The sequence below is a fragment of the Salvelinus alpinus genome, chromosome 18 (assembly GCF_045679555.1).
Source record: "Salvelinus alpinus chromosome 18, SLU_Salpinus.1, whole genome shotgun sequence".
Lineage (NCBI taxonomy): Eukaryota > Metazoa > Chordata > Actinopteri > Salmoniformes > Salmonidae > Salvelinus > Salvelinus alpinus.
In genome coordinates this window covers 37,514,262-37,540,767 of record NC_092103.1, presented here as the reverse complement: position 1 = coordinate 37,540,767, position 26,506 = coordinate 37,514,262, and the positions used below count along the sequence as shown (strand labels likewise).

At 41.2% G+C, this 26,506-nt stretch overlaps 1 protein-coding gene across 2 annotated transcripts; it reads left to right on the top strand.

The window, feature by feature from the left end:
* The first annotated feature begins 4,138 nt into the window (after window positions 1-4,138).
* Window positions 4,139-21,944, top strand: smarcb1b (SWI/SNF related BAF chromatin remodeling complex subunit B1b). Of its 2 annotated transcripts, XM_071351838.1 has the most exons (9): window positions 4,139-4,293; window positions 5,003-5,114; window positions 5,454-5,562; window positions 6,128-6,265; window positions 8,757-8,884; window positions 11,908-12,074; window positions 18,023-18,213; window positions 20,240-20,371; window positions 21,259-21,944. In XM_071351838.1, exons 1-9 carry the CDS (start codon window positions 4,210-4,212, stop codon window positions 21,296-21,298), a joined length of 1,101 nt encoding a protein of 366 aa, XP_071207939.1. In that variant the 5' UTR covers window positions 4,139-4,209; the 3' UTR covers window positions 21,299-21,944. The 2 variants fall into 2 exon arrangements, with proteins under 2 accessions (XP_071207939.1, XP_071207940.1); XM_071351839.1 differs by lacking the exons at window positions 20,240-20,371; window positions 21,259-21,944 and adding an exon at window positions 19,330-19,498.
* The last annotated feature ends 4,562 nt before the right edge of the window (window positions 21,945-26,506 follow it).

The window sequence follows — 26,506 nt, the reverse complement described above, 5'->3', positions numbered from 1 at the left end:
TATTGCCCAGCGACAGCCCCGAAACCTGAAGGATCTGGAGAAGATCTGTAGGGAGGAGTGGGCCAAAATCCCTGCTGCAGTGTGTGCAAACCTAGTCAAGAACTACAGGAAACGTATGATCTCTGTAATTGCAAACAAAGGTTTCTGTACCAAATATTAAGTTCTGCTTTTCTGATGTATCAAATACTTATGTCATGCAATAAAATGCAAATTAATTACTTAAAAATCATACAATGTGATTTTCTGGATTTTTGTTTTAGATTCCGTCTCTCATAGTTGAAGTGTACCTATGATAAAAATTACAGACCTCTACATGCTTTGTAAGTAGGAAAACCTGCAAAATCGGCAGTGTATCAAATACTTGTTCTCCCCACTGTATATATATATATATATATATATATACACTAGATGACTAACAGGGGCACTGTTTTCAAGTCACAACACCTCCATCTTGGCACTCCCCCACGCAAAACCTATTTTTTTAAGCTATAGAAATGCATGTATTAATGTCTACATTTGTTTTGGCCATGTTTATTATTTTACAGACATGTTAATGCATACTTTTAAATGACATTATGTGAGCTAAACATAAAAATACAAAATAATAAAAACATTTTCCTTAAAGTATAATCTTTTAAAGTTATAATGTTACATAAAAATACTTAAATACAGGTAATTTTGTTCTTGAAACATTGAATTGTAATACTGTAGAATTCCATTCATTCCTATGGAGCAGGAGATTCCAAACTTTTTCAATTGGAGTCCCCCTTCTAGCATCCCCCTTCCAACCCCTCGCGCCTGCCCCACAGTTTGGGAACCACTGCTAAGGAGGACTGCTTCTTCTTGGGAGTGCCAATATGGCCAACCGGTGGCTTCAAAGCCTCTCATTGGCCAGTACATTGCATGTGCAATCCAAGGTTTATTGACATGTTCATGTGCTAGTTCTAGGATACTATTTTGTGAAACTGCCAGTTGAGGACTTGTGAGGGGTCTGTTTCTCAAACTAGACGCTCTAATGTACCTTTTAAAATTATAGACTTGGATTAGCTAACACAATGTGGCATTGGAACACAGGAGTGATGGTTGCTGATAATGGGCCTCTATACACATATGTAGATATTCCATAAATAATCTGCCGTTTCCAGCTACAATAGTCATTTACAACATTAACAATGTCTACACTGTATTTCTGATAAATTTGATAATATTTTAATGGACCAAAAAATGCTTTTCTTTCATAAACAAGGACATTTCTAAGTGACCCCAAACTTTTGAACGTTAGTGTATATGTAACCGATGTGAAATGGCTAGCTAGTTAGCTGTGGTGCGCGCTAATAGCGTTTCAATCGGTGACGTCACTCGCTTTGAGACCTTGAAGTAGTGGTTCCCCTTGCTCTGCAAGGGCCGCGGCCTTTGTGGAGCGATGGGTAACGATGCTTCGTGGGTGATGTGTTGTTGATGTGTGCTGTGTTGCTGGTTCGCGCCTGGGGCGAGGGGACGGACGTAAAGATAAACTGTTACATATATATATAGTTTATAAATCCAAAAATGGATGTAGCAACTACAGATTACCCCTTTAAATCTATTAAAAGTGTGCAAGTCTGAGCATGTGTCTATTAGGCCTATGGATGTTTTTTTTTATCAGCATGAATTAGATTGAGCAATAAAAGCCCCACTTTTATTACATAGACTTTGATCCACACTATGCAGCTGTTGCAAGAGTGCATTTTTCACTGGCTGTCCACTGGTTTCAAAAACAATGATTGATAGGCAGCTTAAACTTCTTTAATTCAACCATTATTGGGTTCAAATAAACATTTATTTGTGAACAGCCATCCACAACAACCACATTTTGTAAGGCGCAAATAGCTAAATGAAAGAGCAGCAGTGTTTTTTTAAATGTATTTTTTATTTTTATAATTTCACCTTTATTTAACCAGGTAGGCAAGTTGAGAACAAGTTCTCATTTACAATTGCGACCTGGCCAAGATAAAGCAAAGCAGTTCGACACATACAACAACACAGAGTTACACATGGAGTAAAACAAACATACAGTCAATAATACAGTAGAAAAATAAGTCTATATACAATGTGAGCAAATGAGGTGAGATAAGGGAGGTAAAGGCAAAAAAAAAGGCTGTGGTAGCGAAGAAATACAATATAGCAAGTAAAACACTGGAATGGTAGATTTGCAGTTGAAGAATGTGCAAAGTAGAAATAAAAATAATGGGGTGCAAAGGAGCAAAATAAATAAATACAGTAGGGGAAGAGGTAGTTGTTTGGGCTAAATTATAGATGGGCTATGTACAGGTGCAGTAATCTGTGAGCTGCTCTGACAGCTGGTGCTTAAAGCTAGTGAGGGAGATAAGTGTTTCCAGTTTCAGAGATTTTTGTAGTTCGTTCCAGTCATTGGCAGCAGAGAACTGGAAGGAGAGGTGGCCAAGGAGGAATTGGCTTTGGGGGTGACCAGAGAGATATACCTGCTGGAGCGCGTGCTACAGGTGGGTGCTCACATCAATGCCTATGTAGATATCAATAATAAGCATCGCCATAGACTACACCACTGGTGTCATCCTTACCTCCAAGCATTTATTCAAATTGGATAATCATTGGATACCGACTGCAGTCGCACCGTTTGAAGACATAGTTTACAAAAGCCTATTCCTACTCTTTTCCCGCGAACCAGCAAACACATTTGGTGTGTCATCATAGTGGTCTCTGACTTGTGGTCAGACTTGCTCAGGTGCAGTGGTGTAAAGTACTTAAGTAAAAAATACTCTTAAGTACTACTAAAGTCATTTTTTGGTGTATCTCTACTTTACTTTACTCTTTATATTTTTGACAACCTTTACTTTTACTTCGTTACATTCCTTAAGAAAATAATGTACTTTTTACTCCTTACATTTTCCCTGACACCCAAAAGTACTCGTTACATTTTGAATGTTAAGCAGGACAGGAAAATTGTTCACGCTCTTCTACTGCCTCTGATCTGGCAGACTCACTAAACACAAATGCTTCGTTTGTAAATTGTGTTGAACTGTGCCCCTGGCTATCCGTACATTTATAAAACAAGAAAATCGTGTTGTCTGGTTTGCTTAATATAAGACATTTGAAATAATTTATTCTTTACTTTTGATACTTAAGCACATTTAAAACTACTACAACTACTTTTAGACTTCAAGTAATATTTTACTGGGGGACTTTTTTTAAAGGTATCTTTACTTTTACTCAAGTATGAAAATTGGGTACATTTTCTACCACTGCTCAGGTGGAACAAATTTAAATTTGCTTATTTTTTCAATGCTGATTTGGATTTCATTGAAAAACAGGGAAGTGTCAAATATATTTTTTTCACAAATATCCTTTCCGAATTTAAAAGTCATCCTCGAAGTAATTATCTAGTTTTTCAAAAGTATCTGTAATCTGATTACAATATTTCTACTGGTAATGTAACGAATTACAGTTATAGTTTTTTGTAATCCCTTACATGTAATCCCCCAACCCTGGTAGTTATACACATCCCACATTCAACTAGTTAGCAAATCGAACATTTTGGAGTTTCCTAGATCCGACTTGAACCTGAATGTGGCACATATAAATCATTGAAAACAACCCGATTAGCGTGCATATAATTAGCTATTCTAGCCCAATGAGGACATTTACAGTAGGCAGTAGTTAGCTAGCATGTGCAGTATAGATACATAAATTACAAATACATTTTTTATGATAAAAACGTGAAATTGGCAGCAGACCATAATATTACAACGTCAATTACCTTATAAAGGCATGATCTGTGCTTTTACACTTTAGATTGATGATAATTTTGTTCAGGTGTAGTTTATGAGGGGTAAATATGAGGAACATTGATTCAAATAAGTTATTATTATTATTGGAGGAAGAAGGCTAGTCCGAAATTGACAATCACCCAAAGACAACTGACACTACAAAGAATCAGTCACAGATGCACAAGTTTCATTAGTCCACCAACTCTCCACAAAGGTGGTGGCTACATTTTTTATTTATTTTTATGTTTGGCAAACATTTTATCATCTGTCAAATGCCAGGTTATAGACCATAGAAATACAGTTTTTATATATTTTTTTATCTTATCTTCACAGGACATCCCACCTTGGCGCCGAACTGACACTTTTAAACATGGCAGTTTGAGCATGCGCTGTGGAGCTTTGTTACTAGCTAGCTACTGTAAAAATGGCGTTAAGCAAAACCTTTGGGCAGAAACCGATTAAATTTCAGTTAGAGCAAGATGGAGACTTTTACATGGTTGGATCAGAGGTATGTATGAGCTGTATGATAACGGGAATATTTAGCTGGCAACACAGCGTACTGGCAGCCAGCATTTTGGCCATCATCAGCCTGTGCCATTGCATTGTTGTGTCTGTTCTGAAAGCTAACGTTAGCAGCTAGCTAGCTAGCTAGAGCTCAAACTAGCTAACATCCCGCTTTGCAGAATAAACAATGTCTAGCTAACTAACGTTAGTTCTCTACCACGGTCAATATTGCATGCAGTTAGTGTAGCCTATGAGAATGCTGTGTATTGTAGTAGAAAGCACAAAATCAACTGAGCGCACCATTGACCCATTCAATGGACAAACTCCTTTCTATCAAGCTAACGTTGGGTATTGTTGTGACCGTCTGGAGCTGTGCGCTGGGTGGTTCTCTCCCAACATTGTTCATTTAACAACTCCAAACAGCTACTCTCTGCCCATATTATAGTCAAACACTATTGGAGATATGAATCATAGGCAGAAACAAGATCTAGCTAACTAAAGTAAACAACTGTATACATAGCAACTAACAAGCCTACTCAACTCCACGATGTACAATCGTAAATCGTTGAGTTTCGTCGGCTAACTAGCTAACTTACGTGCTCAGTTACTACTTGGCTACATGACGTGTAAGGGCTTCGGGTTGTTTCTGGACTGTCTGAGCCCTATACTCTACTAGTAATCACAGAATAGCTGACTCTCTTCCTTGCTCTCAGGTTGGAAACTACCTGCGTATGTTCAGGGGCTCCCTGTATAAAAGGTACCCATCACTCTCGAGGAGGTTAGCCTCAGTAGAGGAGAGGAAGAAAATTGTAGCATCATCGCACGGTGAGTGATACGCTCTTGTCAGAAATAGCTATTTTATTGTTATTCGCACAGACGGCAAGTAACGTTAGCATAATTTTTTTTGTCACGTTTCACAAACAGGTGTAGACTAACTGCTCACTTATTTGTCATTTTTTAACAATGCAGAGTTAAAAATAGAAATAGTGACACGAGGAATAATTACACGGTAAATAACAATAACGAGTAAAAATAACATGGCTATATACAGGGAGTACCAGTACCGAGTCGATGTGCAGGGATAGTAGGTCATTTATGTTGCTATGTACATCTAGGTAGGGGTAAAGTGTGTATTAACACAACACATGGTTACATAACTTTTAGCCACAAGTGTGACTCTCCTGAAGGCCTCCGAATGTGAAGAGATTTTCGAGGGGAACGATGAGAAGTACAAAGCTGTTTCCATCAGCACAGAACCACCGGCCTACCTCAGGTGATGCCTCCTTGTTATCTGCATTTACATATTTTACATTTTAGTCATTTAGCAGACACTCTTATCCAGAGCAACTGACACTAGTGAGTGGATACATTTTCATACTTTACATACTGGTCCCGTTGGAATAGAATCCACAACCCTGGTGTTGCAAGTACCATGCTCTACCAACTGAGCTGGACGGGATGAATTTTTGTATTTATTTAACCATTATTTAACTAGGCAAGTCAGTTAAGAACAACATATTTACAATGATGGCCTAGGTACAGTGGGTTGTTGTTCAGAGGCAGAATGACAGATTTTTACCTTGTCAGCTCGGGGATTTGATCTAGCAACCTACTGGCCCAACGCTTTAACCACTAGGCTACCTGCCACCCCAATTGCATAAGAGTCCTGCATAACATCTAGTGCATGACAATATTGACTACCAAATCTTGGGAGTATGTATGCAAAATGTGCCTTTTCAAGCTATCTACAGGCACCTTGGCGTGTGAACAAACCGAAATGGGTTTCATTGGTCACAGTATTGCATTTTCAAAAGTCCCTACTTCTCTGTCCATCTCAGGGAGCAGAAGGGGAAGAGGAACAGCCAGTGGGTTCCCACGCTGCCCAACAGCTCCCACCACCTGGACGCTGTTCCCTGCTCCACCACCATCAACCGCAACCGCATGGGCCGCGACAAGAAGAGGACCTTCCCCCTGTGGTGAGGAAAGCCCACCCACATTGGCCAGTGTTTGTGGATGTATTCATTTAAATACAGCCACAAATAAACCTTGATTGCTTGTGTGCCATTTATATAGGCGTGCCCTTTATTTTTTATAACCTTTATGTTTTTCACATTTTAAAATCACATATACACACTTTACAAAAATACAGTCCAACTTTCACATCAATACATTTGAGTTCATAATTATGTAACATCATTTAAAGATGTGTCCATTTCTTCTTTTTAGTTCTGTTTTGATTTGTTTAAAAAATAGTTAGAACAAAAGTTGTTTTATAGTCTTAATGCATCTTGTCTTCCAAATTGAGAAACATTGCTGTGTTTTTCAGGCCAGGCTAGGCTGACTCTTGTGGAACTGTCTTTCTACTCTTTTTCTCATTGACCACTGCAATGTACTTTCTACATTTCCCCTGTGAAAATAAGCCTTCAGGAAAGTCCCGATATGTCCACACGAGATGATGAATCTCAGATCTGCTTGCTCAACGGCTCTCATCTGTGAATGGATGACTGCATAGCCGTGATCATTATGGGGAACCTTCAGAGTGTGGGAAAATGTAAGGGATGGTTCAGTCGCACTCTATATCAACCTCCTGCTCTCAAGCTATTTGGGGTTCAGGAGATGCAGTCTGAGACAGAGGTCATCCAGGGTCACTGGGACTCCTCTGGTTTTTACATTCCGTAGAGTTGCTCATTCATCATCAGCTGCTTTTCTGATGGTCTTCCAGAAAGCAACCACTATCTCCTGTCCTGACATGACCGTCTATGAAAACATCCCTCCCTCTCTCCCCTTTCCCACAGCCCACTTGTCTAGATCACACAAGCATTTCATTGTGTGACTGGAACTTATCAAAACACATCTGTTTATACAGGGGCGCTTTTTGCTGACCTTGAAAGATGGAGGCTTTTAAGTGCCGTTGCCATGTTTTCAACAGGCAGGGTCTCTGACCGTAGTTCTTGTTTTCATGTCGGAATTGCAAGGCAGCCATCTTTGTTTAGTTGCTGTTTGCATTTGTAACTACGGTTTAGATAATAAATAGAGAAGTACATACTCAATTATGTTAGGGTCTTGTTTATCTGATGGTAGAAAAGTTCGTTTTGTAATAGGACATCCTTAACTTGTGAAATGTAGGCCTGAATAACAAAATTATTTGAACAAACAAAGAGTGATGCAAACTAGGTGAATAAACAGTGATGACTTTTCACCTTGTATAGCCTAAGTTGCTAAGGCAACAGGGTGGGATAATAAACAACACTTGTTTACTTCGGAGGTTTACCACTTCTGTGGGTTTTGAATCATTTTAAAAAGAATGTAGACCTAGTATCACTTTCCCAGCTAGGTTGTCAACAGTTGACACAGTCTCAAAGGCCTATACAATGCTAGAAATCACATCTTTTTTTTTTCAAGACCTTGAAAACACAACGTAAGCATATCTGGCTCAAAGCATTGCTCCTTTTGGTGTGGTTTTGGTGAGACCCATCTTGTGGCTTCTCTCTCCTTTCTCTGGCACAGATGTGATCTGTTGAACAGTGCATGTTGTGCACGCTGCACTCTGAATGTTAGTGTTGATGGACATCTAGACTGGTAAATACCCTACAAATCAGTAGAGCAGACAGATCCCTGAATCTTTCACAGTCCACCCAATTTGGCAGGACAATAGAATTTGCCATTGTTGAATTAAGCAATAAGGCACGGGGGTGTATATGACCAATATACCACGGCTAAGGGCTGTTCTTACGCATGACGCAAAGCGGCGGGCCTGGACACAGCTGTGGTATATTGGCCATGTACCACAAACCTCTGAGGTGCCTTATTAATATTATAATCTGGTTACCAACGTAATTAGAGCAGTAAAAATACATGTTTTGTCATACTCGTGGTATACGGTCGGATATACCACGGCTGTCAGCCAAACAGAATTCAGGGCTTGAACCACCCAGTTTATAATTTTATTAGGATCCACATTTGCAGAAGTCATGAAGTCTGCTAATATTCCTGGGGTCCAACACAGAACTTAAAAGATTTCACTAGAATGCGTAGACTACTACCCTGGCCAATTCTTTGTGTGGAGCCAACTCTTCTATTTTTGTCATGCCATACATATGGTTAGCATGACAAATGAACAAACACAGAAAGGAGTTGGCTAATGTTCAAACAGACTAGACCACCAGGCGAGTAGAATGCTGACAGAGAGACAAAGAATTCCCATGTGATAAGCATCAATTCATCATTCCCAATGGTGTATCAAATATGGCCACCGGTGTACAATGACGTTGATTGGATTCATCTTTTGCTAGCAATGACCTGCTGGAAGTGAGGAAAAGCTAAATTAGCGGTAGATTTTAGAGCCTGCTATTCACGATAAATGTCTTTAATGGGGTCTCCAATGACTGTGGAATGCCAACAAATGTCGTACTATCGTTTCGTAGATTGTAGTTTAATCTAACACCTTTTCTTCTTCCCTCTGCAAAGCTTTGACGACCACGACCCGGCGGTGATCCACGAGAACGCGTCTCAGGCCGAGGTGCTGGTTCCCATCCGTCTGGACATGGAGATTGATGGGCAGAAGCTCAGAGATGCGTTCACCTGGAACATGAACGGTACTGCTCCACTCTCCATCCGCCGGGAGGAGGACTGCTTTAGAGCAACAAAGTCTAGTTACGGCTGTTATTCTGAAAACAACCTAAAAGGCTGTAGAATCGTTGCCTGTGACAGAACCGGCCTCAAAAGAAAGCAACACTTTGCTTTATCTTGGCCAGGTCGCAGTTGCAAATGAGAACTTGTTCTCAACTAGCCTACCTGGTTAAATAAAGATAAAAATTAAATAAAAACACTGAATGCATCTCATTAATCTAAAGTGGCTTACGATAGAAATGGGAGAAAGACGTTAATGAGAGAAGCGTTACTTGACATACAGACTAGATCTATGAGAGAATCTAGTACGTACTGGTATTCAAGAAAGAGAAGAAGTTCCTGAGAATAGATTAAAAGGGAAACATGTAGCTCTCGTAGTCAATAAATTGTATATTGACAACGAAATGATCCGAGACACAAAGGCTATTCTAAAAATTACACAGTTCTCAGAGGAGTCGAATAATGGAACACCAAATACTAGCCATGGTAGGGATTGTAATAATTTTAAAGAATTGATAGAAAAGCAATTACAATTAAGTAATTGTTAAATAAACTACAACTACACTATACCATTCAAGATGGGGAATGTAGTAAAATAATTATTGAACTTTCTATTTATAGTATTTTATAAATGGATAAGACGAATTGGAACACAAGTACTCAACATGGTGGAGATAAGCATAGCAAACAAAATACATAAGACACAGTATGTGTGGATGGAAGGTGTGGTGTGTGTTTTTGTGTTTGGAAAAGTGTGGCATTAAGTGAGTAAGAAAGGAAACGGTTGTGTATCCCAGAACCAATGTATGTCTGTGAGCAGGGGTTGTGAGAGAGAACTTTAAATGATGTGCAGATGAGGGATTTACATTTTTAAATAAATTATACATCGAAGTTATTTATTTTCCTATCATGATGGAACGGTACCCAAGCCTATACCCTAGACACCCACCTGAGCGACACATCACTAAAGAGAAGTCTATCTGTTTTATGGGCTTACTGTAAGTTGCCTATATGCAGCCAAAACAGAAAGAGGAATGTGGACAGAGACATAATAGAGGTAGCACAGCCCCCTCAAGATTCTGAGTCTGCCTGGCAGGGTTGGTCCTACAAAGCCAGAGCCCCCTGATGGACGAGCATAATATACAAGGAAATTCTCAAAGCTGCTAATGAGAACCTTGATGACCTTGTCCCCAGCCAGTGGGTATTCCACTCAGGTAGTGGCAGTGCTGGCAACACTAGCTGCAGTAACCCATGGGGAGGGGGACACACTCGGACAATCAGAGAGGGAGCAAATTATTGTGGCCCTGGCGGTACAAAATAATCAAAAGGTCTGACTGCTCAGAGATGCTTGGGAAAATGGTCACTACAGGCGGGGGTGTGTGTGTCAGGTGAAGGGGGTGTATCTGATGTCCATCACCTAGGACTTGACATTGGTTAATCAAATCTCCCCATTCTTGCCAATTTTGCCAAATCTTGCTTGCATGCTTTCTCAAACAGCTGTAACTGTATATGCATTTGTAAATCAAGTCCTTTCTTGAGTTGGGCTCTGGGATGTAACAACTGTTGAGCATCTAAGCTTATGGTTGACTGTGGGGGAAAGGGGTTGAGTGTGTGTATGTGTGTATCCCACATCTGTTGCTACGGGGTAAGGATTTTAGTGACAAAATAGGATGAATCACAATAATTGTTTGCTAAAATAATTGCTTGACAAAAATGTAATGCAATGGTTATAGGTAACAATACTTTGCGTGAACTGTCGATATTATTACGCATATTAATTGTTAATGATGGAAAATAAGATATGCAAGATTTTTGAATATATATATATACACTAGTGTTCAAAAGTTTGGGGTCACTTAGAAATGTCCTTGTTTTTTAAAGAAAAGTACATTTTATCCATTAAAATAACATCAAATTGATCAGAAATACAGTGTAGAGATTGTTAATGTTGTAAATGACTATTGTAGCTGGAAACGGCTGATTTTTAATGGAATATCTATATAGGCGTACAGAGGCCTATTATCAGCAACCATCAGTCCTGTGTTCCAATGGCACTTTGTGTTAGCTAATCCAAGTTCATAATTTTAAAAGGCTAATTGATCATTAGAAAACCCATTTGCAATTATGTTAGCACAGCTGAAAACTGTTGTGCTGATTTTAAAGAAGCAATAAAACTGGTCTTCTTTAGACTAGTTGAGTATCTGGAGCATCAGCATTTGGGTTCGATTACAGGCGTAAAATGGCCAGAAACAAAGAACTACTTCTGAAACTCGTCAGTCTATTCTTGTTCTCAGAAATTAAGGCTATTCCATGTGAGAAATTGCCAAGAAACTGAGGATCTCGTACAACGCTGTGTACTACTCCCTTCACAGAACAGCGCAAACTGGCTCTAACCAGAATAGAAAGAGGAGTGGGAGGCCGCGGTGCACAACTGAGCAAGAGGACAAGTACATTAGTGTCTAATTTGAGAAACAGATGCCTCACAAGTCCACAACTGGCAGCTTCATTAAATAGTACCCGCAAAACACCAGTCTCAACATCAACAGTGAAGAGGTGACTCCGGGATGCTGGCCTTCTATGCAGAGTTGCAAAGAAAAAGCCATATCTCGGACTGGCCAATAAAAAGATTAAGATGGGCAAAAGAACAGACACTGGACAGAGGAACTCTGCCTAGAACACCAGCATCCCTGAGTCGCCTCTTCACTGTTGACGTTGAGACAATAACATTGATGGAAGCTGAAATATTAAAGCTGGGGCTTCCTTCCTATCCTTGTGAACCCTTTGTTTTATTTACATTTTACATTTACATTTATATTTACATCATAGTTTTATGTACACTGATCTGAAGATGCATGAACATACACATAGGAAGCCTCTTCATAGAGTATTGAGATTCACACCTGCACTCTCCAAATGTAGATAAGGAAGCCTCTTTAGACTATTGAGACTCACCCCTTCATTCCTCCACCTTCCTCTCCCGCTCCTCCAGAGAAGCTGATGACCCCGGAGATGTTTGCAGAGATCCTGTGTGACGACCTGGACCTGAACCCACTGGCCTTCGTCCCGGCCATTGCCTCAGCCATTCGCCAGCAGATAGAGTCCTACCCCACAGACAGCATCCTGGACGAGCAGACTGACCAGAGGGTCATCATCAAGGTGGGTACACACACACAAGGGACTTTTATAAAATCAGTTGTATCTTTTTTTGCCTGATTCAGTTTTTTTCTCTCCAGATTTTCACTCTCAAAATCACACAAGTTTGTTTTAGTCCACAACAGTGCTTAAACCACTTCACAAGACCAATTTTGATGTCTAGGAAAAATATGATATAGTTTACATTTTGGGTTTAGTTACCCTTTAATGCCAGTGCCACCAGCCAGAGACCGTTGTTTGGTTAGCAGTGTTTCTGTAGCGTTCATGTAATTGCAGAGTTTGGGAAAACAAATCTGCACTGGATTTATGCAAATAATCATGATATCACTCTTCAAGCCCGAACGATGGAATAAAAAATAAATAAAATAAAAAAACACAGATTTTAGGGAAGCTGATACTGATTTTATGGAAGCAAAAGTCACGATTAGTGACTATCTGCCGTTTAAAAAATAAATTTAAAAAATGAAAGAGGTGGAGAAAAGCATAAAACATTTTTTACACATTGTGCTCCAAAGGATTAACAGATACTCTGATTTCTTAACTAAATATTTTAATTACAATTTATTTTAGAACATTTTATTTGTGGTTTACAGGATATCCACCTCTAAATACGATAGTGAAACATGTTTAGTTTACCTTCTTAGGTACAACTTAAAGATGTGCATCTATGGCAGTGGATAAGAAGTATGCAAAAGTGTTTGTGCTAAACCACCACAAGGGGTGGCAGGATGAATTAATTTAAATTTGTCTCAAGTCAATCTGAAACTGCACTGTTCACAAATAAGCATTGAAATGTATACCAGGGAGCTAGTTTCTTATGACAAATGTTTTTCGTTTTTAGGGGTGCAACTGCATCTAGGGTATTGCGCAAGGTTAAATTGAGTTCCTCAGTTAGGTGGTTAACTGATTTTTGTCCTCTGATGTCCTTGGGTAGGCAGAAGGAGTCTGGAAGGGCATCAAGGAATTTTTGTGTTGTCTGAGAATTTATAGCACGACTTTTGATGCTCCTTGGTTGGGGTCTGAGCAGATTATTTGTTGCGATTGCAAACGTAATAAAATGGTGGTCCGATAGTCCAGGATTATGTGGAAAAACATTAAGATCTACAACATTTATTCCATGGGACAAAACTAGGTCCAGAGTATGACTGTGGCAGTGAGTAGGTCCAGAGACATGTTGGACAAAACCCACTGAGTCGATGATGGCTCCGAAAGACTTTTGGAGTGGGTCTGTGGACTTCTCCATGTGAATATTAAAATCACCAAAAATTAGAATATGATCTGCTATGACTACAAGGTCTGATAGGAATTCAGGAAACTCAGAGAGGAACGCTGTATATGGCCCAGGAGGCCTGTAAACAGTAGCTATAAAAAGTGATTGAGTAGGCTGCATAGATTTCATGACTAGAAGCTCAAAAGACGAAAACGCCATTTTTTTTTTTGTAAATTGAAATTTGCTATCGTAAATGTTAGCAACACCTCCGCCTTTGCGGGATGCACGGGGGATATGGTCACTAGTGTAACCAGGAGGTGAGGCCTCATTTAACACAGTAAATTCATCAGGCTTAAGCCATGTTTCAGTCAGGCCAATCACATCAAGATTATGATCAGTGATTAGTTCATTGACTATGACTGCCTTTGAAGTGAGGGATCTAACATTAAGTAACCCTATTTTGAGATGTGAGGTATCACGATCTCTTTCAATAATGGCAGGAATGGAGGAGGTCTTTATCCTAATAAGATTGCTAAGGCGAACACCGCCATGTTTAGTTTTGCCCAACCTAGGTCGAGGCACAGACACAGTCTCAATGGGTATGGCTGAGCTGACTACACTGACTGTGCTATTGGCAGACTCCACTAAGCTGGCAGGTTGGCTAACAGCCTGCTGCCTGGCCTGCACCCTATTTCATTGTGGGGCTAGAGGAGTTAGAGCCCTATCTATGTTGGTAGATAAGATGAGAGCACCCCTCCAGCTAGGATGGAGTCCGTCACTCCTCAGCAGGTCAGGCTTGGTCCTGTTTGTGGGTGAGTCCCAGAAAGAGGGCCAATTATCTACAAATTCTATCTTTTGGGAGGGGCAGAAAACAGTTTTCAACCAGCGATTGAGTGCTGAGACTCTGCTGTAGAGCTCGTCACTCCCCCTAACTGGGAGGGGGGCAGAGACAATTACTCGATGCCGACACATCTTTCTAGCTGATTTACACGCTGAAGCTATGTTGCACTTGGTGACCTCTGACTGTTTCATTCTAACATCGTTGGTGCCGACGTGGATAACAATATCTCTATACTCTCTACACTCGCCAGATTTAGCTATAGCCAGCACCATCTTTAGATTAGCCTTAACGTCGGTAGCCCTGCCCCCTGGTAAACAGTGTATGATCGCTGGGTGATTCGCTTTAAGTCTAATACTGCGGGTAATGGAGTCGCCAATGACTAGGGTTTTCAATTTGTCAGAGCTAATGGTGGGAGCCTTCGGCGTCTCAGACCCCGTAACGGGAGGAGTAGAGACAAGAGAAAACTCAGACTCAGACTCCGACTCGCTACATAATGGGGAGAACCGGTTGAAAGTTTCTGTCGGCTGAATGAGCGACACCGGTTGAGCATTCCAACAGCATTTCCCTCCAGAAGCCATGAGAAAGTTGTCCGGCTGCGGGGACTGTGCGGGGGGATTTATACTAACGTTACTATCTGTACTTACTGGTGGCACAGACGCTGTTTCTTCCTTTCCTACACTGAAATTACCCTTGCCTAACGATTGCGTCTGAAGCTGGGCTTGTAGCACAGCTATTCTCGCCGTAAGGCGATCGTTCTCCTGTATATTATGAGTACAGCGACTGCAATTAAAAGACATCATGTTAATGTTAGTACTTAGCTTCGGCTGTTGAAGGTGTTGACGAACCATGTCCAGATAAAGCGTCCGGAGTGAAAAAGTTGAATGAGGGAAGAAAGTTGCGATGGAAAAACTAAAAATATAAACGGTAATTAAAAACAAAACAAAAAAAACGTAAAGTTGTCAGCTAGCAAAGTAAAGTAAAGTTGGCAGCAAAACGCACAGCAACACGTCTGCAGACTCAACAGGTAGTCAACAGGTAGTGACGCAGGTTGGTTCTTTCTTTGACAACAGTCAAAAGTAACACACTTTATGGCAACCTAGCAGTGAGAGTACGTTAGATCAAGCTAGCTGTTCATTATGACAGTGTTTCCTTACAGAAACCATATGCACATTACACCGTAATTCGATACAAAAGCTATTGGCTATAGAGTTAAACTGCAAATGTCATGCACTGATGACTGAACACGTTTATGCAGGCAAATGCTTGCCGTACTGGTTTTACTCACGCATTCTAATTTAGCTAGCTCACTAATGTTAGCTACTTATCTCATCATGAATGCAAGCACATGGCCTGAATGATAGCTCTGCACCAACTGTCTTGCTTTTTGCAGATTTGTGAAAACGAACTAAATAATCACACCAGCTAACGTAATAGGCCCGTAATAGGCCCAGTAACAGTGTTCTTTTTGTATCAAGGACAATTGTTCACTTTGGCACCAGTCCAGTGTTAGCACATAAGGGAGATAGCACATAGCAACCATTTCGAATCCCACCGTACCTTCTCCGCTATGCAATCTGGTTTCAGAGCTGGTCATGGGTCCACCTCAGCCACACTCAAGATCCTAAACGATATCATAAACGCCAACGAGAAGAGACATTACGGTGTAGCCGTATTCATCGACCTGGCCAAGGCTTTCGACTCTGTCAATCACTACATTCTTATTGGCAGACTCAACAGCCTTGGTTTCTCAAATGATTGCCTCGCCTGGTTCACCAACTACTTCTCCGATAGAGTTCTCAGCTCACTGGTCACCATAGCAGCACCCACCCGTAGCACGCGCTCCAGCAGGTATATCTCACTGGTCTCCCCCAAAGCCAATTCCTCCTTTGGCCGCCATTCCTTCCAGTTCTATGCTGCTAATGACTGGAACGAACTGCAATAATCACTGAAGCTGGAGACTCATATCTCCCTCACTAGCTTTAAGCACCTGCTGTCTGAGCAGCTCACAGATCACTGCATCTGTAAATAGCCCTTCCAACTACCTCATCCCCATACTGTATTTATTTATCTTGCTCCTTGGCACCCCAGTATCTCTACTTACACATCTACCATTCCAGTGTTTAATTGCTATATTGTAATTACTTTGCCACCATGGCCTATTTATTGCCTTACCTCCCTTATCTTACATCATTTGCACTCACTGTATATAGACTTTTCTTTTTTTCTACTGTATGTTTGTTTATTCCATGTGTAACTCTGTGTTGTTCTATGTGTCGAACTGCTGTGCTTTATCATGGCCAGGTTGCAGTTGTAAATGAGAACTTGTTCTCAACTAGCCTACCTAGTTAAATAAAGGTTAGCTAAGCTAACTACCTTGCTGGCTAGGTAGTTCCTCCACAGAGGGACTCTGGAACTCTGTCAGTCACCATCGTGTTCTTGGTCACCTTCTTGACCAAGGCCCTTCCTCCCCAATTGCTCAGTTTGGCTGGACAGCCAGCTCTAGGAGGAGTCTTGGTGGTTCCAAACTTATTCAATTTAAGAATGATGGAGGCCACTGTGTTCTTGGGGACCATCAGTGCTGCAGACATTTTTGGTACCCTTCCCCAGATCTGTGCCTCGTCACGATCCTGTCTCGGAGATCTACAGACAATTCCTTTGACCTCGTGGGTTGTTTTTTGCTCTGACATGCACTGTCAACGGTGGGACCTTTTATATAGACAGGTGTGTACCTTTCCAAATCATGAATGTGTACATTTCAACAACAACAAAAAACGTTTTTGCTTTGTCATTATGGAGTATTATGTGTAGATTGAGGGGGGAAATGTATTTAATCCATTTTAGAATAAGGCTGTAATGTAAAAAGTCAAGGGGTCTGAATACTTTCCAAATGCACTGTAGGCGCTTCAAAGAGCTGTCAGTCAAGGCATACATTTCTGTCAAAATAAGCTCCCCGCCCACTCAGCCTCTTTTCAAACTTCCTGGTAGTCATGAGCGAGAAATAACTGTTCAGGACCTTTAACTAAGCGAATATGATGAGGACAGGGCTGCTTGCTTGGTGAAGTGTACTTTTGATTATTTACTTATTCAAATATGCTGTCTGTGGCATGCTACTCACCGTCAAACCACCATGTCTACTCTCTTTCACGTTGTGACCTAGGACTGAATGATGTTCAATGAGCAGCTTGTTGAGTGCCCTCTTCAGGCAACCTTTGAAATATAAAAATGTTTAACACAAATGAGCAGATGTATTTGTTTGTCCTATGTATATAATATCAACACTTTTATCTGTGGAATAAAGGCCTATATAAATATTTATGCGGAAGGCTAATATCGGCCGTTAATCGATTTACCAGTCGGGCTCTAATCATTCTGCAAGGTAGGCATAGGCTGCTTTGTAGTGAAAAAAATGATTGACAAGGTTTTTGGGAAAGCCTTTCCATCTACCTGCAAACGGTTATCATTAGCATTATCGCTAACGGCTGCACAGGATGATAACCAGACATACGAGCGCCACAAAACACACACAGATGGGCATTCCTGTGCCCTTTCAGAAAGTTACAGGAAAATACAAATATCTTATTCATTTTGTTCATGTCTTATGATTAACTTTGGCAAATGTAATGACTTTTGTAAGTTTACTATTTAGTTCAAACATTTTTGAATGTTCCGTTTTAATGTCTGAATTTCCTTGATTCCGTCTGCGTTTTCCGCAATGTGGATTTTATAGGGACACACACACACTTCACTGCTGCAAAGGTCAAAGACCATCTCAGTAGTAGATTCCAGTGTCTGCATCTGGCCCACGTGCCGCCAGTTTGAGACCCCTCTTTGTCACATCACTCGGATACAATACTGTATCTCTTAAACTGTTTTTTTTTTTTGTGTGTGTGTGCGCCTCAGCTGAATATCCACGTGGGAAACATCTCCTTGGTGGACCAGTTTGAGTGGGACATGTCGGAGAGGGAGAACTCTCCGGAGACTTTTGCCCTCAAGCTGTGCTCCGAGCTGGGCCTGGGAGGAGAGTTTGTCACCACCATCGCCTACAGCATCCGTGGCCAGCTCAGCTGGCACCAGAGGACGTACGCCTTCAGGTAACACACACACACAGAACACCCTCCCAGACAAGAACCTTCACACACTCATGCTCGTTCAGACATATTAATGTCCTATGCGTTGCCTGGAGTACTGATGGAATTGAAAGTTGAAGTGGTAGAAATACCTGTCCATTCTGCTTGCAGTGTCTTTGTCGCAACACCCACACACATTTTTCAGCCCAAACACAGCATTCCCCAGAGTCTCATTCTGTCCTGTAGAATACATGTCTTAAATACTCAAGATGTGTGGTTGCCTGCATCATGGAACGTTGCTGGAATAAGGCCAGAACGCATTTAGTTCACCTAATGTTACTATGTTCTGTGTTATTTTAAGATGAACTGTATCTCACAGTGACATGGACAGGGGTCAGGTTAAGGTGTTTGTGTGTGGAGGGTTTAACAGTTGGCTGCTTACCTGTGACTCAAAGTGGATTTAGATTTCAAACACAGACTGCTGCGTCCTGTTTACATCACTGAGTACACAAACACACACACACACACACATCCATTATTTACAAGCACGAGTACCATGTGTTTTCCCACCAAAACAAAAACCTTGCTACCCCCTCATCTGTTCAAGTAGTACTCTCCAGCCATTTGAACCCTGAAACAGTTCCTTTTAGCGTGTAATGGCATTCGTTTTACAAATTGAAATATCTTAACGTTGTATAGGTTTTCCCCCTGCCAGTGACAGACATACAGACCTTTTGTTTGTGTATGTGCTCCTCCCCCACTCTGCCTTGCATGGTTTGTCTCATCCCATCAGCTTGGCTCAGTTCATTTGGGACTTTTGGATCATTTGGGACCTGCTTATCAATCAGTGTTGGGCTCAATTCCATTTCACTAATGGTGATTTCATGAAATGGAAAAAGCACATTTAACAAATTGAGAAATGGCAGATTTTTTATTGGTATTAGTAAACGATTTACATTCAATTGGTTTTGAGCCCAACCCTGATGCCAATGCTTTTCGAGTCATTTCAAGCCATTGATTGTGTGTAAATGGGAAATGAGGAGTTTAGCTAACATCGTCATCATCATGGCTTTTTTTGTTTTGCATTGCAAATTAATTCTCTTTTTCTACTCTCTCCCCCCACTTGTCTGTCCCTTATAGGTCTGATTTCAGGTCAATATGCTTTTGAATTACTTGAACTACCCCCCCTCTTCCCCCAAGCTTAACCCTCTACCACCCACCCACGTTCTCTTGACACGGTCTGCCCTGGGAAGCTGAGTACATTTACACTTTATATCTCTTTCTCTCTCTCGTCTGTTTCCTTAACTTTGCAGGACACGCCCCCCCCAAAGTATGGAAACTCTATTAACTGTTTATGAAGAGTAAAACCTATGAAGTTGTTTGAGGTATTCTTTTTCTGCCAAGTCAGGGAAAACTGTAGTTATCACTGTTGGTTTGTCTACAAACTGCAGTCCGCACATAGAATGGAAAGGATAGTCAAGTACTGTGTGGCTTATTGTCACTACATAGGGAGAGGTTCAGAAATCCAGGAAGTATCTGACTAAACGGTTCCACTGGTGCCTTCCTATCTATTGTCCTAGTTCTTAATTTGTCAAACTGAAATGTAATGTGTTATTTTGGAATCCCTTTTACCAGGTGGAATAATAATGTTTTGTAGGCATTTTGACTAGAGGTACGTAAAATGCTGTAGTGGTCCGAGCAGCTTTTGATTGATGGCTGCTTTATGACTGTTTCAATGCTTTGGTTAAGTGTGCTTTACTTTTCTACTTTTACATGGCATCTTGGGTGTGAAAAAAATACATGGTAGAAATAAGTTCCAATAAGTCACATTTTTGTCTCTTTGTATGAAGGGTATGTCTATTCCTCATCAACATGGGACTAACCCACAAGAGCGACAAAGTTTTTTTAACTTTTTTTTTTCTCCCCAAGATGCCTCTTATTTGCGCTTCCACTTCTTCAACACACCATGACTGCAGCATGTCCCATCCTGGGCGCTCTCTTCCTCGTTTGTGTCTTTGATTTCCTGTCGCTCTGATGTCATTTCCTGCAGTGAGAATCCCCTGCCTACGGTGGAAATCGCCATCCGCAACACAGGCGACGCTGACACATGGTGCCCCCTGCTGGAGACCCTGACAGACGCAGAGATGGAGAAGAAGATCAGGGACCAGGACAGGAACACCAGGTAATAGAGAGAGACGGCCTGCCATTCAAAACCTGACAGGAATTCCAGCTAATAGAGAGAGAGATGGCCTGCCATTCAAAACCTGGGATCTTTCTCAATTCATCTTTCCTTTCAATTCCTCGCATCCTCTACTTGCCTACTTCTCAAAACCCATTGGAGAAGAAGGTTCAAGGGGGGAGACCTTGGACCTTCTACGGTTGAGAAGGTGGGGAGATGGGAGGACTCACAGAAAGACATTGACATAGAGCCTTCCTCTACGACTAGCGCCCTCTCCTCGTCTCTGTCCACTGCTGTAGAAGGGCTTAAAGGAATCCTACGCTCAAGTTTCCTTTTTTGTTCATTAGTCCAAATAATTGTGTATGTCATCAATGAGGTTTTCAAGATAGAACACGCATCATCATGAGTTTTTGCTCTGTACTGTTCTATAACTTGAAAACTTGACTGCTGACATGGACCATTTTTTGGGGGATTGTATTAATGAACAAAATACTAAAATATGTTTTTTGTGTGTAGTATTCCTTTTAATGGACGAAGGAGCATTGTAGTGGAACTTATTAGAACCCACTCTGTCCTCTAGGAAGAGATCATTAAAGAAAGTGGGCTGCCCAAACATTAGAGAGACAGACCAGTAAACTGGAAGGTTGAGGAAGAGACCACGAGATGGTTTTGCCTCAAAATCAGACACATTGCTTTTGGTCTGCACCAGTCAGACCATTTGAAAACTGATCTGGGCAAAACCAGTTTCTAATTTGGAATAGGGCATCTGGTCAGCGGTATGACAGCCCCTGTCCTACGTCATCAGATTCCTCATTTAAGAATCTTCTCTATTCATCCACACGAACAGCCATCGGCCACATAATAACCTATTGCATTTCTTTTCCTTTCAGACGAATGAGACGACTTGCCAACACTGCCCCTGCCTGGTAGAGAGAAGCAGCAGTAAGCTACTACACAGCCTCTGGTCAACAAACGGTCAACCCCAATAGGCCCTCTGAGAGACACACACAAACTCAACAATAGACATTCCACTGGTCCCTTCTTACAGCCCCCATAATGTTAACTAACTCTATGCTTGGCTGTCATGTCCTCTGGACACTGATCCAGGACCATTGTCACATACCTAACTCCATTAATTACAAGAATTACATTTGATCCAGGAACAGAGACTTTTGTTGAAGGAGCCTTATCCATTTCTATTGCCGAATCCCAATCCAAGCCCCTGTAGTGGTTCAAGCCGCTACTCATCTCTGATGAGACGAGGTGGTAAATGAAAGGTGCCATGGGTAGAGTGTATGGATCCGTATGAAATGTAGCTTTTGTTGTTTCTACGGACTCACCATCTAAGTGAGCTCAAACTGTAATACTGCTTTGGTGCACTCGTATCCCTCTTGATGGACGATGCGGATGGACGACTGACTGTCCGTTTTAATAGAAACTGTTACACTCGAGCAGACTCAACTCTTGCAAATAATGTAAACTTATGTATTGTGCTTTCTTTTTGTAAAGGTGCTGATACTTTTAGTCAACGTTTTTGTTTTGTTTCCTTTTTTAATAAAATGCCATAGAGACTTCATTACACATGTCTAGTTTGTTGCTCTACAATCGTCAACAGTGGGCTATTATTCATTGTCACTGTGAGGTACTTAAAGTAGATTTGCTTCAGTCTGTGTGGCTTTACGGCCAGCGAGTCGATTCTGTTTCTCTTCAGTTCGCTCAAGCTCTTCCTTGTGACCTAATCTCCCATACTGAAGTGCTGAATCTGCATGGTTTCTTGGTTAAACATACTTTTAACTCTGGTTCAGTTTAATCAGCTTAAATGGGGACTAATCTCTACACTCACACTTTTCACATTTGAGATATTGTGTTCTCAGGGTAAGATTTTCCAGTGTGACCCTTTGAAATTCAAGATGGCATATCTTTTATATGGTCCAGCAGTTGGAGATTGTTCACATGAAACTGAAAAGATTAACGAAAAACCACAATCCTTTGGCAACCGATCCCATTTCTTTCATTGGTGGCAGTGTTGGCACTGATGAATGAGCGGTAAGGGCTGTTTCAGAGATTTGGACGTTCCTGTGTGCCATTCACCACATTGTAAGTTTCATGCTAAACTACAGGAAATCACACTAGTATGCACTTGACATGCCTCCTAGGGCATTGTAAATGCATTTGAGTATCTCTCCAGGTTAATTTTACATAAATGTGGAGAAAAAATACTTTACTAGCTGTGTTTGTTAAAGAATAGACCAGCTGGTAACACAACATTAAAGCTAATGGGTATAATGCATTGTGGTTATAATGCATTGTAATACCTGTCATAAACATGTATGACCCCCTTTCAATGTCTTGTACTGACTAAAGAGGTGCCATTTTGAAACAGTATTGCTACATAATATAAGCCTTATGACATAAATGCTCATACTGTACATGCTTATAACATCTAATAACGCATTATACCTGTCCACTTTCTTCATTAGCGACAAACCGGTATGTGAATTAATATGAATAACGAAGACGCATCTTTCTGTAACTGGCATTAAAAGCCTCGTAACACGGCCAAAAAACATTTCTGCTCAGAGTAGTTGAAAGTGGGGTCTTTCCTGTGTCTTGTATCCCCTATGGGTCCTCCTAATCTAGGCCATGGAGTTCCCCTACTGACTTCATACCCCACAGACAGGATGGCTCTTATTGGAACCATCATTCAGCATCTGGGGGCTCAGATTCCTACTGTATGCTTGATTGGTTGAAGCAGACCACAAAAGGATGACAGATCCATGACTAATGCAAAACAGAAAGAAAACCCCATCAAACTCATAGGAAGTAATCTGAATCTGGTTTGGGGAAAGTGGTTACATCGCTAGTTCCGAAAACCATCTGTTTCACTCAAAACATTGAAAATAGATTAAAATTGACACTAATTTTTTGGAACCAAATACATTGTGGTAATTAATACCATAATGAATAAAAATCTCAACCGCAAATTTAAAGCACAAATTGACATTACTGCAGCTACAAGCAGCTACGTTGGCCATGGCATAACAATTTAGTGAGCACCATGAGAACTGTGAGAAATAAATGTTTTGGAATGATTGAAACAACATCCATTGAAATAAATGTTAACTTGAAAGGCCTCCCTATTCCCCAAAGTATCCCCCCCCATCTAATTTCCACCTTTGTTCACATAATGCAACACTGTTGTATCAGTCACTCTGTGTAACTGTACATAGCTGAACTTTTAGGAACTTGGCAACGTCGTCTTGCCGCCTGAATAATGCATGTATAAAATAGCAGAGGTTAGGGGTCATGTGTATGTGTCTGAGCCAGTACAGGCTTGCTTCATCCTCGGGCTGCGTTTCTCCTGCTCGACATGCAGATATGATTCTCTCTTCAGTGTCACCATAAGGACAAGTGCAGGATACTAGCAATAACTCGGGTTCACTTCTAAAGACGTATCTCCTTGTGATGCTCCACAGTGACCGTCACAGAGAGTGATAAGGGTTGAAGGGGACACTGTGAAGGTGAAGTATTGTGGTTTACGTTGTTTCAGTGCCTTATTGTCTTTCCATATTCCTTTCTGGAGACATTCCTAATGAAATGATCTGGACTGCATTGTGAAATTCTGTATAAACAGATCTACACTGAGTATACAAAACATTGGGACCACCTTCTCTTTCCATGACATAGACTGAGCACGTGAATCCATGTGAACGCTATGATCCCTTATTGATGTCACCTGTTAAATCCACTTCAGTCAGTGTGGAGGAGACGGGTTAAAGAAGGATTTTAAAGCATTGAGATATGGATTGTGTATGTGTGCCATTCAGAGGGTGAATGGGCAAAACAAAAGATTTAAGTGCCTTTGAACGGGGTACAGCAGAAGGTACCAGGCGCACCAATTTGAGTGTCAAGAACTGCAACGCTGCTGGGTTTTTCACGTTCAACAGTTTCCCGTGTGTATCAAAAATGGTCCACCACACAAAGGACATCTAGCCAACTTGACACAACTGTGGTAAGCATCCCTGTGGAATGCTTTTGACACCTTGTAGTCCAAGCCCCGATGAATGGAGGCTGTTCTGAGGGCCAAATCAAACTTTATTTGTCACATGTGCCGAATACAACAAGTGTACACTTTACTGTGAAATGCTTACTTACAAGCCCTTAACCCAACAGTGCAGTTCAAGAAGAGTTAAGGAAATATTTACCAAGTAGACTAAAATAAAAAGTAATTATAAAAAGTAACACAATAAGAATAACAATAACGAGGCTATATACAGGGGGCACTGGTACCAAGTCAGTGTGTGGGGGTACAGGTTAGTCGAGGTAATTTGTACATGTAGGTGGGGTTGAAGTGACTATGCATAGATAATAAACAGAGAGTAGCAGCAGTGTACAAAAGGGAGGGGGTGTCAATGTAAATTGTCCGGTGGCAATTTTATTAATTGTTCAGCAGTCTAATGGCTTGGGGGTAGAAGCTGTTGAGGAGCCTTTTGGTCCTAGACTTGGCATTCCGGTACCGCTTTCCGTGCGGTAGCAGAGAAAACAGTCTATAACTTGGGTGACGAGTCTCTGACAATTTTATGGGCCTTCCTCTGACACCGCCTAGTATATAGGTCCTGGATGTCAGGAAGCTTGGCCCCAGTGATGTACTGGGCCATACGCATTACCCTCTGTAATGCCTTACGGTCAGATGCCGAGCAGTTGCCAGACCAGACGGTGATGCAACCGGTCAGAATGCTCTTGATGGTGCAGCTGTAGAACCTTTTGAGGATCTGGGGACCCGTGCCAAATCCTTTCAGTCTCATGAGGGGGAAAAGGTTTTGTCGTGCCCTCTTCATGACTGTCTTGGTATGTTTGGACCAAAGGGGGGGTGCAACTGAATATTAGGAAAGTGCTCCTAATGTTTTGTACACTCAGTGCATATCAGAAATCTGTAGAAACCTAGTTGTGTGCTTTATCATTTTTTGCCTTAGAATGTGATGCAATATACTGTACAGTGTGGACTCAAATGATTGTTTGAACTGTCCAAAACCAACACCAAACCTCCTCCTGTTCCCTCCCCATCTGACCAATCAGTTATCCACCTCAGTGCATTGTTGTATTCATATCCAAATCTTACAAGGGGCATTTGGCAATCCTTGTAAGCCCTTGCAGTCACCACCTAATGAGAGAGCTCAGCCACTATAAACGTATTGAGGAAAAGACATTGAAGTTTAAGGAAAGTGAAAAGAGTGAAGGAATGGCTTGTATTGAGAGCATCTGCTTGTTCTCCTGCTGCCCACATCAAAGGAGGAGGGATATTTACTGTAAGGCACATATGGATAATAAAAGAAAGGAAGCTTCAATTAATTTCTGGTTTCTGTCAGGTTCTGTCCACCACTTTTCCATAGTGTGTATGTGTGAGTTAGGCTAATCATTTCAACTACCGTTTATCATCTTTTCAACCCCACTCTGTTTTGTTTATGGCAGAAGGTTTGTAAATTGAGCCAATGGTTGAGCCAATTGGAGTGTTTTCTTCCCAGTCCTATAGCAAGGCATTATTACTGGGATATGAAGTAACAACATGGCCTATGTTTAAATTGTTAAAAAGACCAAAAAAACTATTGTGTTGAGTTTTGTTTGGGAAATAAAGATAATTGTATCTCTCAAAGTTGATTATTAGCAGAAATATCCAATCAAAACAGAGCCGTTGACACATAACAAATTGGTGGCGTTGGGGGCCAGAGATGACATGGTTGTGGAATGTGGTCCGCAGGGGAGGAGCACGGAACAGCCGGGTTCCATTTCCAACACAGTCGAACCCAGGTTCCATTTCAACACTGTGAGGAGGATAGATTGGTACCAGACCTGCTTTGGCACTTAGAGGATGAAGCCTTTGGGCCCCCAGCTCATAAACAAAAACATGAGCGCAGTCCGCATTAGTCCAGAACACTCCTTACATTGTCTGTACTTCAATGTCATGCAGCTGATGCAATCCACATGTATTATGTTGCAATGATTAATAACATTACTGATACTGATCCAGCACTATACGAGACTGACATGTTAGCATTTTGTGGCACGGAATTTATGTGTTTCACAAAACACGGCATGTTACTGTATGCAAGTGAAACATTTCATTCACAAAACAACATTTAA

Coding starts and splice junctions, on each gene's coding strand:
- smarcb1b (XM_071351838.1), top strand. CDS start 4,210: ATGGCGTTAAGCAAAACCTTTGGGCAGAAACCGATTAAATTTCAGTTA. Junction 12,075..18,022: donor ACCAGAGGGTCATCATCAAG/GTGGGTACACAC, acceptor TGTGCGCCTCAG/CTGAATATCCACGTGGGAAA. Junction 20,372..21,258: donor GACCAGGACAGGAACACCAG/GTAATAGAGAGA, acceptor TTTTCCTTTCAG/ACGAATGAGACGACTTGCCA.